Below are 13,111 nucleotides of genomic sequence, written 5' to 3' on the forward strand. Positions count from 1 at the left end.
GGTCTTCAGCAGCGGGACCTTCAGTGCCGCTGAAGACACCCGGAGCGAGTGAAGGTCCCGCTGCTGAAGACCTGGAGCACTACCAGGTGAGTAAAATAAAAGCACCACAGCGGGTGGCACTTTTTTTTTTTATTGCTCCCCTGTTCCCTCCCTGCATATTCGGCCCTGATGGCATGTGTCCCATGGGTGGTGGTGGCTGTATCTCTATGGGAGCTGTGATGAGTAGAGTATGGAGGGATGGCTTGCTCTGAGTCCTGCCCCAGGTGGGAGAGAGGGGAGAAGTACTGTGTTGCAGTAGAGTTCCCCCGGCCAGGGAAAGCTCCGAGGGTGCGGCCTACAGGCCAGGCCAGGCCTGCCCTGCGCCACTGTAGGGTGTGAGGCCGGGCACATGGCGCTGCGTGCATTGTGCCGGCCGCCCCGCCCCCACCCCGCTGCCTGCCGGAAAGAAGGCGCTTCTGTGGGGCTGACCTGCACTTTACCCATCAGCCAGCGCGCCGGGTTCGGCAAACACCCCCCCCTCCTTTCCCAGTAGCGGCGGCTGCAGTAGCAGGAGGCTGAGGTTGGGCGCCGCGGATAGGCAATGTGAGGATCCTCCGCCGGAGCCGCCCCCTCCCATCCCCCAGTCAGTCAGGGAGTGAGCGAGCGAGCCTGCCGCGGCCTCTTCACACGCGCAGCACGGTAAGCCGGCCCGCTCCTTCTGTCCCCTCCGCGCAGGGACGGCCTGCTCGGGGCCTTCCCGTGCGGAGGGAGTTGCTGCTGCTGCTTAGCGGCGGGTGGGCCACCGGTGGGATTGTCGCCTATGAGACCGACGCCATCTTAGCTCGGAGCGTGGCCTTGTAGCGTCCCCCCCCCTTGCCCGGACCGGCGAGCTCTGGGACTCGCAGGCTTTCTAGCGAGCCTGTTAGTCTCCGCTTAAAGCGGGGGACGGGAGCTTCCTGGGCTCCTCCTGCCGTGTCCGCGCTTTGTTGGTGCCTCCCGTATAGTTGTGAATGGGTGTTACTGATCCTCCCTCCCCGTTCTTCTAGCTGTGTAAGCAGGTTTCTGATCCCCATACACCCCCTTCCTGCCTGACGCCAAACCCAGCCCTAGTTCCAGACACCTGGGGTCACGGAGTGTCAGAGGGACATGTTGAGGCCACGTTAAAGAGAACGGTTCCAGAGAGAGCCACACTGCTGCCCCAGGCTCTCTGCGCCCTGCCCTGGCTTCACCTCACACCCATCTGAGCTTGGGGTGAGAACTTCTCATTTGTTTACAATAGGTAACGTTGCCTTTCTTTAGGAGACACTTACCACCTCATGACAGTGAGGCAGGAAAGCGCTTTTTAAAAGGAAGTTTCACCACTGGGTTGGATGCTTAATTTTTTTTTTAATTTGCATCAAACTTAAATTTCATCATTTAGTTTCTTTTAAGTATGTTCATCACTAACCCAATGTTTGACAGCCTCTAAAACAAAACAAGACCATGCAAACCATGACATTGCCCTAGTTGATTGTCTGTATGACATTAAATCATGCTAATTGAAGTAGAATGGACCAGTTGTAAAGTGGTGGCCCGGTGGATGATTTAGGTTGAACTTTGGGCTTGTGATGTAAAATTTAGCTTTGCTTCTTAAAGCAACTCTTAAAGGGCAAATGTTAAAGTTTAACAGTCAGTGTCATTACATCACACAGATAATTTAACTATTGTCCAGACAAATTGACAGACAAGCAAGGCCAATCTGAAAAGCTTTACTATCGTGAAATAGATGCCTTCATTCTCTTCTCTGCAAGGATAGTTGCTTCCTGATTTCATAAAAGGATTTATAGGCCCATGGAAACTATCCATGTTGGAATTTCCTCAGAACACTGAGGCTGGTAACATATCAACTATAAATTGCTGAAGGATTTCAGTAACTTTTTACATTTTTGTAGCTTGGCATGTCAAAAACAAAGATGACATTTTTATAGCCTTAGTTTACACACACAGTTTTGCAAAAGTTCTTTCCCCTTCTCCCACTTCTTATTTCATATTTCTCAAACACCTGTTTTAATTTTTTTTAGTTTCTTTTAAGTATGTAAACACTCAAACTTATTATTACACTCCACAATAAGGATGGGAACATGTATATTTAGTAAGCCTATTACAGCTGTGCTGAGTGTACATCTATGGTATTAAAGTGGAGATATAACAGCTATGCAGAGAAGCAAAAACTCGTATTCCATCATGAACTTAGTTTTAACTTGATTTTGCTCAATAAGATACGGAGTTGATTTTTTGACTTGCATCAGGCTCAAGCAGTCTGATTATTACAGTTGAGTAATATCATCCTAAAAGTTGATGCAGTTGTGGCTGCTGTAATGAACATTCATGACTAGTGTTAAGTTTTTGTTGTTCAGAAATGTAGCAGTATTGGCCAGTTTTTTTTTCTAGCTGCTCATACTTATTTTTAATTTTTTTCAGCAATCCTCTTCTTTCGAGAAGTTTTGTCATTCCATGAAGAAAACTTGAAACTTGTTTTAAAAGTTAAAACTTAGAACACTTCCATGTTTCTAAGAAAATGAAGTTTACTCCACAGTTCTAATCTGTCATGCATAGGATTTAAGTTTAGGTGATGCTTTAAGTTCTTAACATTTGCTGTGTCAGGATCCCATTTCCCATTTGGTAGTGTGAAAAGTATAGCATACTCATGACTCCAGCACACATTATCAAAACCCACAGATTGAAAACCTATTATCTACAGTGCTTGGCTTAAATATATTCTCTGTTTCTAGGATCAAGAGTAATAGTTCTGTTAACATTGAAAGAAACCAGTAGGCTCATGCAATGAGTTATCTGCTTTAGCCTATTTAAAAAGCATAAACTTTACAAGACTATTTGTGTTCTGAATGAGCTAGTAGTACCATGGTAAAAGAAATGTGAGGTGCATATACAGCAAGATATCTGATTCATTTGCCATTGAAAGATGACAGTACCACAGACTGCTGTGTTGATGATTTGTCCGTCAGGCTGTAAGAAAAGTGCAGATTGCGATTTTGCTGCGGAAACTTAAACTTTTAACACACGCTACAATTTTGTATTGTTTCTGCAAGTTTCAATAACTTTGTGACCTGGCACGCGGCATTGCACTGCTACCAATTTTTTTTTAAACTTTTTTATGGTACTTGAAATGTTACTGTTACTTTTGAACCAAAAAAAAAATCAACAACTTTCATACAACCTTACTTATCAGTCCTTTATTTTAAGGATATCCCTAGAAAAGGTGGAAGAAACTTCTTGAAAGAGGTAGATATGGAGTGTTTGACATGAAGTGTTTAAACAACATATGACCTCACTTTTAAATTAACTGGATGATATAGGCCCTCTGCTTATCCTCGGAAATAACACTGTTATCATATGTGTTTCCACTACAATTATATTGTAGTATATGAGTTACTTTGCCTATATTTATTTCTCAATCACATTCCTGGTGCAAATGTGTATAGTTTTAATTCAACAAATTGCTTTATAAACAAAAGTCAAATAATAGTTATTCTCGAAAATGTAGTCAATATCCAGTCAGTGAAAATCCATATTAACCCTTGTAGAAGCCTAAGAAAAGAGGTGTGTGGTGCACATTGCCTTAAAGCCTGGTGAATTCTGCCTCTGCACCATTAAAGGAAGTGAATTTCAGAAGATGTCCTCCTTACTGAGAAGAAGGGAAACTTAATAGAGTAGAAAGTAAACCGGTCTTGCAGATGCCTTGCCTTTTTAATTATTGGTATTTTTAAATAAAGAGTTAAAAAAAAAAAAATAACAAAACCCAGCACCTTGCCCCCAAAAACGCTATCTTGGGAACTTGCCTTAAAAAAAGCTGTTAAAAGGGCACTCTTCTGGGTGCAAAAACAATGACTCAGAGTTAGTAAGTGCTACATTTCCAGTTGCTTGTGCAATTTTGATTTTGCGACCTAGTGTGTATGCATTATGATACAGTCTTGAATTACATGATCAGATACAATTTTTATTCCCACAAGATCCGTGCTTGATTCAGTACATGGTATAGACACATTAAGGTGGCAGAATTAAGGCTGTGTGGGCAAAATTAAATCTGACATTTTCTAAATTTTGTGTGTGACTGCAACCTAAACTTTCTGTTATTGTAACTTTTCATCCAATATATAGAGTCTCATTAAAGTCAACATCTTGGATTGCGACCAGAAGTGATTTATTTAATAAAAAAAAAAAAAGTTGGTAAATCTGATGTAATGTGCCGTGTGGCTAATATCTTTTCATCAGTTAGCTTTGCTGAATGTTAACTGCACTACCTGAAGCTTCTAGATGGTCTTCAAGAGTCAAGTGCACTGCAGTAATTTGTGACTGCCAGACTAAAGTCAAGGATAGCTGATGCGAAGTCTGAGTCTGACACTTGCATATGGCTAGGCATGCGTATCCATTTGTTTCAAAGTGCTTTTGGCCAGCAATACCACCTAAGATTGTAGAAGCAGCTTGGGATTCACAAGCATGTGAAACAGCCAACCTTTCGAATAAAGGGTGGATTTACTCCCTCATTAATAAAAATGGAAGCAGTCCCAGATGTATTTGCCAGATACTTCTCCCACCCACCCCTTCACAATTTCTAAGATTGCTACCCCCTTACTCAGATTAAAACATGAATGAGAGCTGCTTGAACCTTAATCTTGGCCAAATGTTGGAAAAGCAATGGATCTGAGAGAAATAAGGCAGATAATTTGGGTAAAATGGCTGTCATTTGCATAGCAGTAGCACTCTAGCCCATGTGTGTCTTTTCCCTTCTCTTTCACTTGCTGAACAAAGGGTTGATAAGAATAGTCTTGCAGTAGCTAAAATGAGTACCCAAAACCATTCCCTGGGAGCTGTTATTCAAGAACCGGTCAGAAACATGCCTCATGCTCTTTTCACAGTTTGTGTGCACAAACACGATTGACTTTAATAAAGGCTGATTTAAAAAAAAAAAAAAAAAAAAAAAAGTGGCTTCAATGCCTGGTCATTGTTTGTTCCTAGGAGAGTATCAGCTAATGAAACCAGGTCTATTGCTGTACTATGTCCAAAGGGTAAAGGAAATTAACAGACTCTAAATATGTCCAAAATGTCCTAAATGGAATTTTTTGACAACAGGGAGATTAATATAATATATGGAGATGTACCTCTCTCAGAGAGCTGGAAGGAACCCAGAAAGGTCATTGAGTCCAGCCACCTACCTTCACTAGTAGGACCAAGTACTGATTTTGCCCCAGATCCCTAAGTGGCTCCCCTCAAGGATTAAACTCACAACCCTGGGTTTAGTAGGCTAATGCTCAAACCACTGAGTTATCCGTCCCCCAGTATAGTAGAGCTAATAAAGAGAGCATATCTAGACACTTGATCACATATGCTTACATACCACAGTTTATATATTCAAGAACAAGGAATCATCCTGTCCTAGCAAGCCATTGATTTTGGGACTCTGGTTTAAAATACTCCTTACAGAGAACTCTGTATTAAAATTAAGTCCATTAATCATCATAAGCAGACTACCAAAATGCCTTCACATGTGATTGATCTGCAACATGAACTATAGGAGGCAGTGGTGCAACCATGATAGAAGTTTATTTTCAGTCACCAAAATCTGACCAGCTGAATGTGTGGAGATAGTTTCAGAGGTCATGAGATCACAAACTAATCCAGAAGTGTTTCTAGAGCAAATATGGATAATGAAGTCTTTCCAGTACTGCAGTAGGAAAAAACAATAAATTTGTGGAAATTTTTCAGTGCAGTATGGGAGCCTGTACATTAACTTTGTTCTGATATCACCCCCATTAACAGACATTCACAAGTGAATGTATAAAACGAAACAGTGGAGCTGGTTGAAAATTTTCAAATAAACTATGGTCTGTTTATGAACATTTTTAAATAAACAGTTTTTAGAAACTTCTTTTTTCAGAAAAGTTGTTTGACAAAACTTTTCAACTTGCTCTATTCAGCTGGTTCAGGAGTGAAGCTTTTGAGCTAGCTGAATAATTTAAGGAAGCAAAGAATCTTCACAGCAACGATTCCTTTCACTCAAACCAGGGTCTTTGTCAAAGCAGTGGAATACTTTGCTGAAGATGTACTTAAATAAACTGCTTATACAATTCAAGGAACTCTTGTAGTGGCTATATGGTGATCCTGGTGGTGAAGCTGTTCAGTTAGTTTTCTTTAACTGGCTGACAAATTTGACACAGGTTGTGGTTTCAGATAAAGCAACAACTTACTATTTCAATGATCCTGATTGTGGATGCTTCTGAACCAACTGAACAATTTCACAGAGGTCCCAGTCTTTGGCAAAGTAACCATTATTATGTTGAAGATCTTTTCTGACACAATACAAAGACCATTTGCCTAGCCAAATCCATTCCCCGCCCACCGTATTAGACCCCAATATATTGCAGGAATGTTTTTGGTCGCATATGTCAAAGAGCAGTTTTACATCTTTTCCCTATACTATTTAGGAAGTCTTACACATCTATATTGGAGAACGAAAGTAGCCAAAGTAAAAAACTTTCTCCATTGGCTTCCATAATGTATAAAAATCAGTTATGATGAGTGATTTGTTTTGGTAATTTAAAAAAAAATGATAACCCCAGGGAGCTCTCAAACTCTCACCATGAACTCATGGTTTTACTTTCTGCAGGATGTAATTTTCAGAATAGAAGGGCCCAAAAATTCATGAGGCTCAGAAAGTGAACTCTTTCTTTAGCCAGTTTTTAATTAACCAGTATTCTTGAAACTCCTCAGAGGATTCAGGCTTTACTCAGATTATATGATGAAAGTTTGGTGGAAGTTACACTGTGCTTTTCAAATAAAATGCATACATTTCATCACAGTAGCATTCAGTATACTTTGTGCTGATCAAATCCCCATTTTTTAACATCACCTCCCCATCTCAATTTAAGTTACTATAATATAGTAAGGTTAATGCTTGGGAAACATGACTATATGCTAAGTGCACAATCTTTGGCCCATTTGTGCATTCTGCAGCACAAGTGGGGGAGTGCAAAACTGACATAATTGCCATGCCAAGGATTCCTGTTGTGGGGGAATAAATCAATTTTGAGGTATAGATTACTCCACCATCCAAAGGGAGCTGGGGATGGTACTTCTGTGCTCTGGCAAGCCCATGCCGGCATAAAGACCCCTTTGGGAAACATTACCAGCTGCTGTAGCTTATTGCAGGCTATGCCATAGCTAGCATATAATGGGCGTCAGGATCAGAGAGCCATAAGCACCTATTTTGTGGCTACCGCTTATTGCTGCATCTAGTGAGTTAGGCAGCTAAAGTCAAATGTGTTTGGGTTGTTTCTTTCCTGCTCTCATTGATGCTGCCAGATAGTTGACGCAGCATGTGAAACACTTGTTTCTAGGATAGTTTTGAATTCTTTATGCAGAACTTATTTAAAATTCAATAAGAATCAGGAGTCTTTAAAATAAGGAAGTTCTTTCTCTGTGTCAATAAATTTAGACCTGTACTATCATGGGACTAAAGAGATGAAACGGTGGTGGAGAAAGAACAAGATATAGGCACAATTCAGATTTCCAGTTTGGTGGTAATAAAATCTTGTTTTAACTTGTTCAGTTGAACAGTTATTTAATCTGTTTCTTAATGATGTTTTCATGCATTAAAGACTGTATTCCTGTCTTATAATATTTCATAATTCTTTTAAGTATAAAGTGTAGGCCAGGGCTGAACAAATTATAAGTCCATTTGCCTCATGTGGCACATTACAGAAATTAAAAACAGTGGTCCCTTCCCTAAAGAGTTGACGGTCTCTAATTTAGACAGATCATGAGGTTAGAGAAAATAAGTGGATAAGAAAATGACAGAAAAGGGTTAAACCAAAAAAAAATGCAAGACAAAATGCATAGAGGAAATCATATGAATTCTCATATTCTAGTAGAGACTGCACTAGGGTGAGAAGTGAGGAATGGACAACATGACTGGGTCTGCACTGAGCTTTTGCTTAATTTCCAATGGGTGCACTGCCAGTGGGAAATCTCCACAAGTAGATAAGGCAAGATGTTGTGGTGAAAACAATGGTGCCTTTCTTAGAGCAAGTCTAAAGGAAGGTGATGATAATGCCAAGGGCATCTTGTCAATCAATAGTGAGAGCTCTAGTGTAGATTTGGCCCTGTAACTGGGTGTCAGTAGTAGGAAACAAGACAGAAGTTGGTTTGAAGGAAGGATTTGAAGGAGCTTTAGGACTTTTGGCACATAGAAAGAGGGATTTAGTTCTGGATGTTGCAAAGTGTGTGGGAATAAAAAGAATAAAATGATTGCAAGAGTGGAGTAGGATGCAAAGGGAATGATAAAGCAAGGGGAATGAGCAGAGGTGGGTTTTAATAGGTCTGCCCTAAAGTATTTAAGTACCTGGCGCCCAATACTAGAGACCACTCATATCAATGGAAGCAATATCAAACTCCTCATAATCTGTATCTGTATGAAGGCTACAACTCATAAGAGTGTTCTGTGGTCATGTTTGCATCAAACACAATCATTTTATTATTGAAAGGTGTGGGTTATTTGGACGTCCCCCCCCCACTTTCCATGACACGCTTGTATGATTATTTTTTATTATCTAGTACCAAAATGGCAGAACTGTTTATGGAATGTGAGGAGGAGGAGCTAGAACCGTGGCAAAAGAGAGTGAAAGAAGTTGAGGAGGATGATGATGATGATGATGAGCCAATCTTCATTGGGGAGATTTCAAGCTCCAAACCGGCCAGTACATGTAAGATAGCATTTTCTACATTATAAAACAAACCTTTTAAATATATATTCTTGGTATGATGAAGAATGGAAGTAGTAATTTAAAAAAATACTTTCTTTTGAAAAGACTAGATTTTGTATTGTCAGATAAGAGCTAATAAATTTAAATTCTTTTAATTCCTGATCATCTATACACTAAAAATACAACTGTCTCCTGGGATCCAAGTACAACACAGTTGCCTGCCCTTTGTCCCTCAGGTTAAAGAAAGGACATTTCAAGGCTTTAGTATACTTCGGGAGCTTGATTAAGGTACAATTTACATGACAGAATGAAGTAATGTTATAACTGAAGTCTCCAACCTGGTTGTCTTTGTAGTGAAGATTGGAGCGGGCCTAGCCAGACATAATGTACATCAATGTAATCCATCCTTTTAAAAAGAACTAACTGAAAAAGAAAGTCTTTCTATCAGTGCAATCCTATCTAAATGGCTGGACACTTTTCTAATAAGGGAAAGGCAGATATCCTGTGTCTGCAAAAGACATAATCAGAGAAGGGGAGAGTGTTAATATAGAAATAATCACTTCAAGGAACCTGTGTCAAATAAAGATGTTGCTATTAATAATCTGATATTAATTCAGTTGAAGTAAGAGTTCATGTTTATCAAGTTCTGTAGTTTTCTCCTAGTGCAGGGAATGAGTTAGGTGATTATGATGCCATCAGCTGTGTCAGAATTCCAAGTTTGTCCTGTACTTGGGCCTTGCCAGGTAAGTAAAAGAGAAAATGATTTTTGTTACGTTTTTATTTTAAAATTTAAGTATTTGTAATCTTCTAAAATCTCTGTGTACTGATGTCTATGTATCTATATCACTTTCTGTTACTTATTTGGGGGTAGTAAGTTGTATTTTAAATGATACTTTTGGTATTTTAAAAATCCCTACTGTTCACTTTTTAAATATTAAAGAAGCATTGGTAGTATATTACCATTGATGTTAAGATAGTAGTCTCATTTAAAATACGTGCTTTTTAAGGGTTTATCCTCCTGGGAATTTGAAATTATATTGGTTGGGAATCTGGGATAGCAAGTTATCTGCAGAGATAACTTTGGGGGTGTCAAAGATGGCTTGAACTGGAAAGGATATTTTTTAGAAAATGTTGGCAAAAAATGTTATTTGAGTAATGTTCCACATACTGTGTCTTCCAAACAATATCTTAAAAATGAAAAGTTGACCAAATTTGTGTTATAATAATTTTAAAATGTGGATTAAAGCACAGCTTTCAAAAGACCATTTAAAATAAATAGTTACATGGCATGCTGGATTATGCTGATGTATTTTTTTAAAAAATATTCTATACCATGCTATATATTTTTTTTGAAGAGTTGATTAGTCCTTGTACATTGTAATGTTGACTTGCTGGTTGTTGTGCAAATCTGTCAGTGTGGGACAACATTTCAGTAGGAATCTGTGTATTTTATGTATAGATGGTGTTAATATGGAATATACCTATTTGGCATAAAATGGCAGTAGTATATAGGACTGGAAAAAATAATTCAGTGAGCTAACTTATTTTTAGTGTTTCATGTTTTCAGTTTTTATTTAAAAAAAAATCCAGGAATTTTTCAGTGTTTATTTTCCAGGCATTAAAATTGGGATGAAATTGGGTTAAAAGTTAAAAATCAGGAAAAATTAGGGGGGGAAAGAAAAACAAAAAATACATTTTACTACAGTATAATTGAAACCTTTTTTTTAGTGTACAAAGGTATATTTTGTCTCTCTCAGAGCTAGTGGTTTTTCCAGAAATCCTGGTTTGTGTATGCTCCCATAATTTTCTTCAAAATATCCTCGCTCATGTTGAGCCTCTTGTTGTCTTGGAGATAGTCCAACTTTGAAAATATGTGCTCTGAATCAAAAGATCCGGGGGGTACACTCAAAGCTCGCTGTGCCACTTGGCTGGAGTTGGAAGGGTATCTTGATGACTTTCAAAAAGCTAGCACATCCAGTTTTGCATTGTCTAGGTTAGGCAAGTTCATGTAATTATTAAATTTCCCGTTCAGAGTTGAAATTTCATCTTTAATGGCAAATGGTTGAAACACTCTGGCATAATGGTCATAGTCTGCTGCAAAATTCACCTTGCGGAAGGGATGCAACACTTGGATGACTTTCCAAAAAGAATCTTTGGCACCAAATACTTCTGGATTCAGATTACGGGACATGGTTGTCTCCCATTTCTCACTGAGTGTTGTGTTGAAGGTTTTGAACTCTTTTTTGGTTCTCTCATGTTCCGGGGTGGAAAGGATTTCCAGAAACAACTGGGTTTTTTTGCCATGTGTTTCTCCTGCAACTTTTATGCTCAGTTCAACTGATGTTTTGGTTGTCAGGATCCGGTAAACATCTGTATTGGCAAACATGTTGCAAGTAGTTGGAGAAAACTCCGGTGTTTTCTGTGTGTCACTCAGTGATTCTGCATTTTCAACAATGGTGTGCAGAATCTGGCGTCATTTTGGTTATTTGCCAGTCTCTTTAGAGTGTCTCCTTTTAGAACCAACAAACTGAGGAGATGCATTAGCACAGTCCACATGTTCACATGACAGGCAGCAAAATACAAGTTCATCCACTGATCTGACACAACGGGTAGGTTATCGGCAGTTGGCTCTGCACTTGTCTCGCACTGTGTAAAACAAAGCCTTCAACTTGTTTGCATGCTTGAAAACGGCCCTGAATCCAGTGATGCAAGATTTCACATCTTTCATTTCTTCTGTAGCCGTAGCTGCTGACAGCGCAACGTTAATCAGATGAGCAGGACAGGTAATACATAGCAGTTCCAGTTTCTGATTGAGTTTAATCTCCTGTGCAAACTTAGCCATCTAGGAAGCAGAATCTGTGTTAGTTATGGCTACATTTTCCCAAGTTAGTTGGTACATCTCAAACATGTCAATTATTGTTGTGTCAACAAAACTATCAGCAGAGGAGATGAATGCCACATCAAGACAAAACCATGCAGGTTTATTCACTTTGAAATTAAAAAAATGAAAGCAAAACGCCAAAAATTGGACAGTTCAAAGCATCAGGAGACTTGTGAGAAATCAGACTAGACACCACATTTCCATCAATTTAGATACTAAAGCATGGTCATTTTCTTTCAGATATTTATGAGTGAGGTTATCTGCAATAGGAAAGGTTTTTCTGCTGTAGTAATGTCGCACAAAGTCACCCAGAGGCCTCCCTGCTATTAACAGTGACTGTCTGGTGAAACAAAGAGCATGCACAAATTCATTGACATAATCATGCTGTATCCTCTTTTTCATTAAAGTCCTGGTGAAAGCTCCTGGAGTGAGTGCACTCCCCTGGGAACCCAGGAAGGAGGAAGTTTGGAGCCAGCCACAGAAAGGGTGGGACTGCCTGTGTGGGGATCCAGAGGAGCCCAGGCTGATCCATCCAAACCCGTAAGGAGATTGGCACTACAGGAGGTGGATAAGGGGCATTACATATCTTTAGTTGTGGAGGACTGATTGTTTAAATTCAGTGCCACACTAAACAGACACAAAGAAATAGGCGAGCAGTGTCTCCTTGTGAGCCAGTCATAGTTTGATTTTCTGATTGTTTGATTGTTTGATTTTCTGACTTTCACCATGTGTGTGTTCTGTGTTTTACACTGTGGAACTGCTTCAGTCTCAGAGCTGCAGAATACAACAGTCACGTAAAGCTTTGTGGTTAACAAAAATAAGTACCCGAAAAAATACTGAGTGGATTGATAAAGTAGTGTAAATCAGTAAAAACTGAACTTTAATAAAAGAACAGATAATTTATCAGTGAAAATAGGTAAAAACTGAAAACGTGGAATGCTAATTTTGTAGCCACACTTTTTCCAGATGTAACTGAACCCCACCCTGAAGTCAATGGAAACATTCACTTCACTTCCCATTCACTTCACTGAGCTTTGGATCAAGCCCTAGATGACTATATTCCTATCTGATAATGTTGTTGAAAAAATGATCATACAAGTCTAGGGAAACAAAATGAATATTAGGACATAACTTGACACTATAAGTGTGAGGAAGTGGCATTCCTTAATAAGGGCTTTCTTTAAATGAAGAGTTCTTATTTATAACTTGGAAAAAGTAATTTTCATTGACCATTTCACTGTTGTTTTTCCATTTCTCATTTAAAGATAAAAATATTAAGAAATGTACATGTTTTATGTGCTGTATAAACACTTCACAGAGGTGACAGAGGATTGTTTAGTAGGTCAACATTAATTCCCAGTTTACAGAGAGGGAAAGTGAGAGAGTGAATTAGTTAAGTGACTTACCCAAGGTAATACAGCAAATCACTGGAGGAATCAGGTTATAATTGAGAAGTTTCTGGCTTTGTACTTGGGCCTGGATTAAGTCAATC

At 39.3% G+C, this 13,111-nt stretch overlaps 1 protein-coding gene across 9 annotated transcripts in view; it reads left to right on the plus strand.

The window, feature by feature from the left end:
- The first annotated feature begins 458 nt into the window (after positions 1 to 458).
- Positions 459 to 13,111, plus strand: part of ZNF280D (zinc finger protein 280D) — an 85,718-nt gene continuing 73,065 nt past the window's right edge. For 5 of the 9 annotated variants that reach the window (XR_004647308.1, XR_004647305.1, XR_004647304.1 and 2 more), the window contains exons 1-2: positions 459 to 678; positions 8,590 to 8,738. Coding sequence is in view for 4 of the 9 variants with exons in the window: in XM_034782813.1 (XP_034638704.1) it covers positions 8,597 to 8,738 (142 nt within the window). In the remaining 5 variants the exon portion in view is untranslated. The remainder of the gene's footprint in view (positions 679 to 8,589; positions 8,739 to 13,111) is intronic. The other 4 variants (XM_034782813.1, XM_034782816.1, XM_034782815.1 and 1 more) reach the window with 2 other exon arrangements.

This window comes from Trachemys scripta, chromosome 10, assembly GCF_013100865.1.
Source record: "Trachemys scripta elegans isolate TJP31775 chromosome 10, CAS_Tse_1.0, whole genome shotgun sequence".
Classification (NCBI taxonomy): Eukaryota; Metazoa; Chordata; order Testudines; family Emydidae; genus Trachemys; species Trachemys scripta.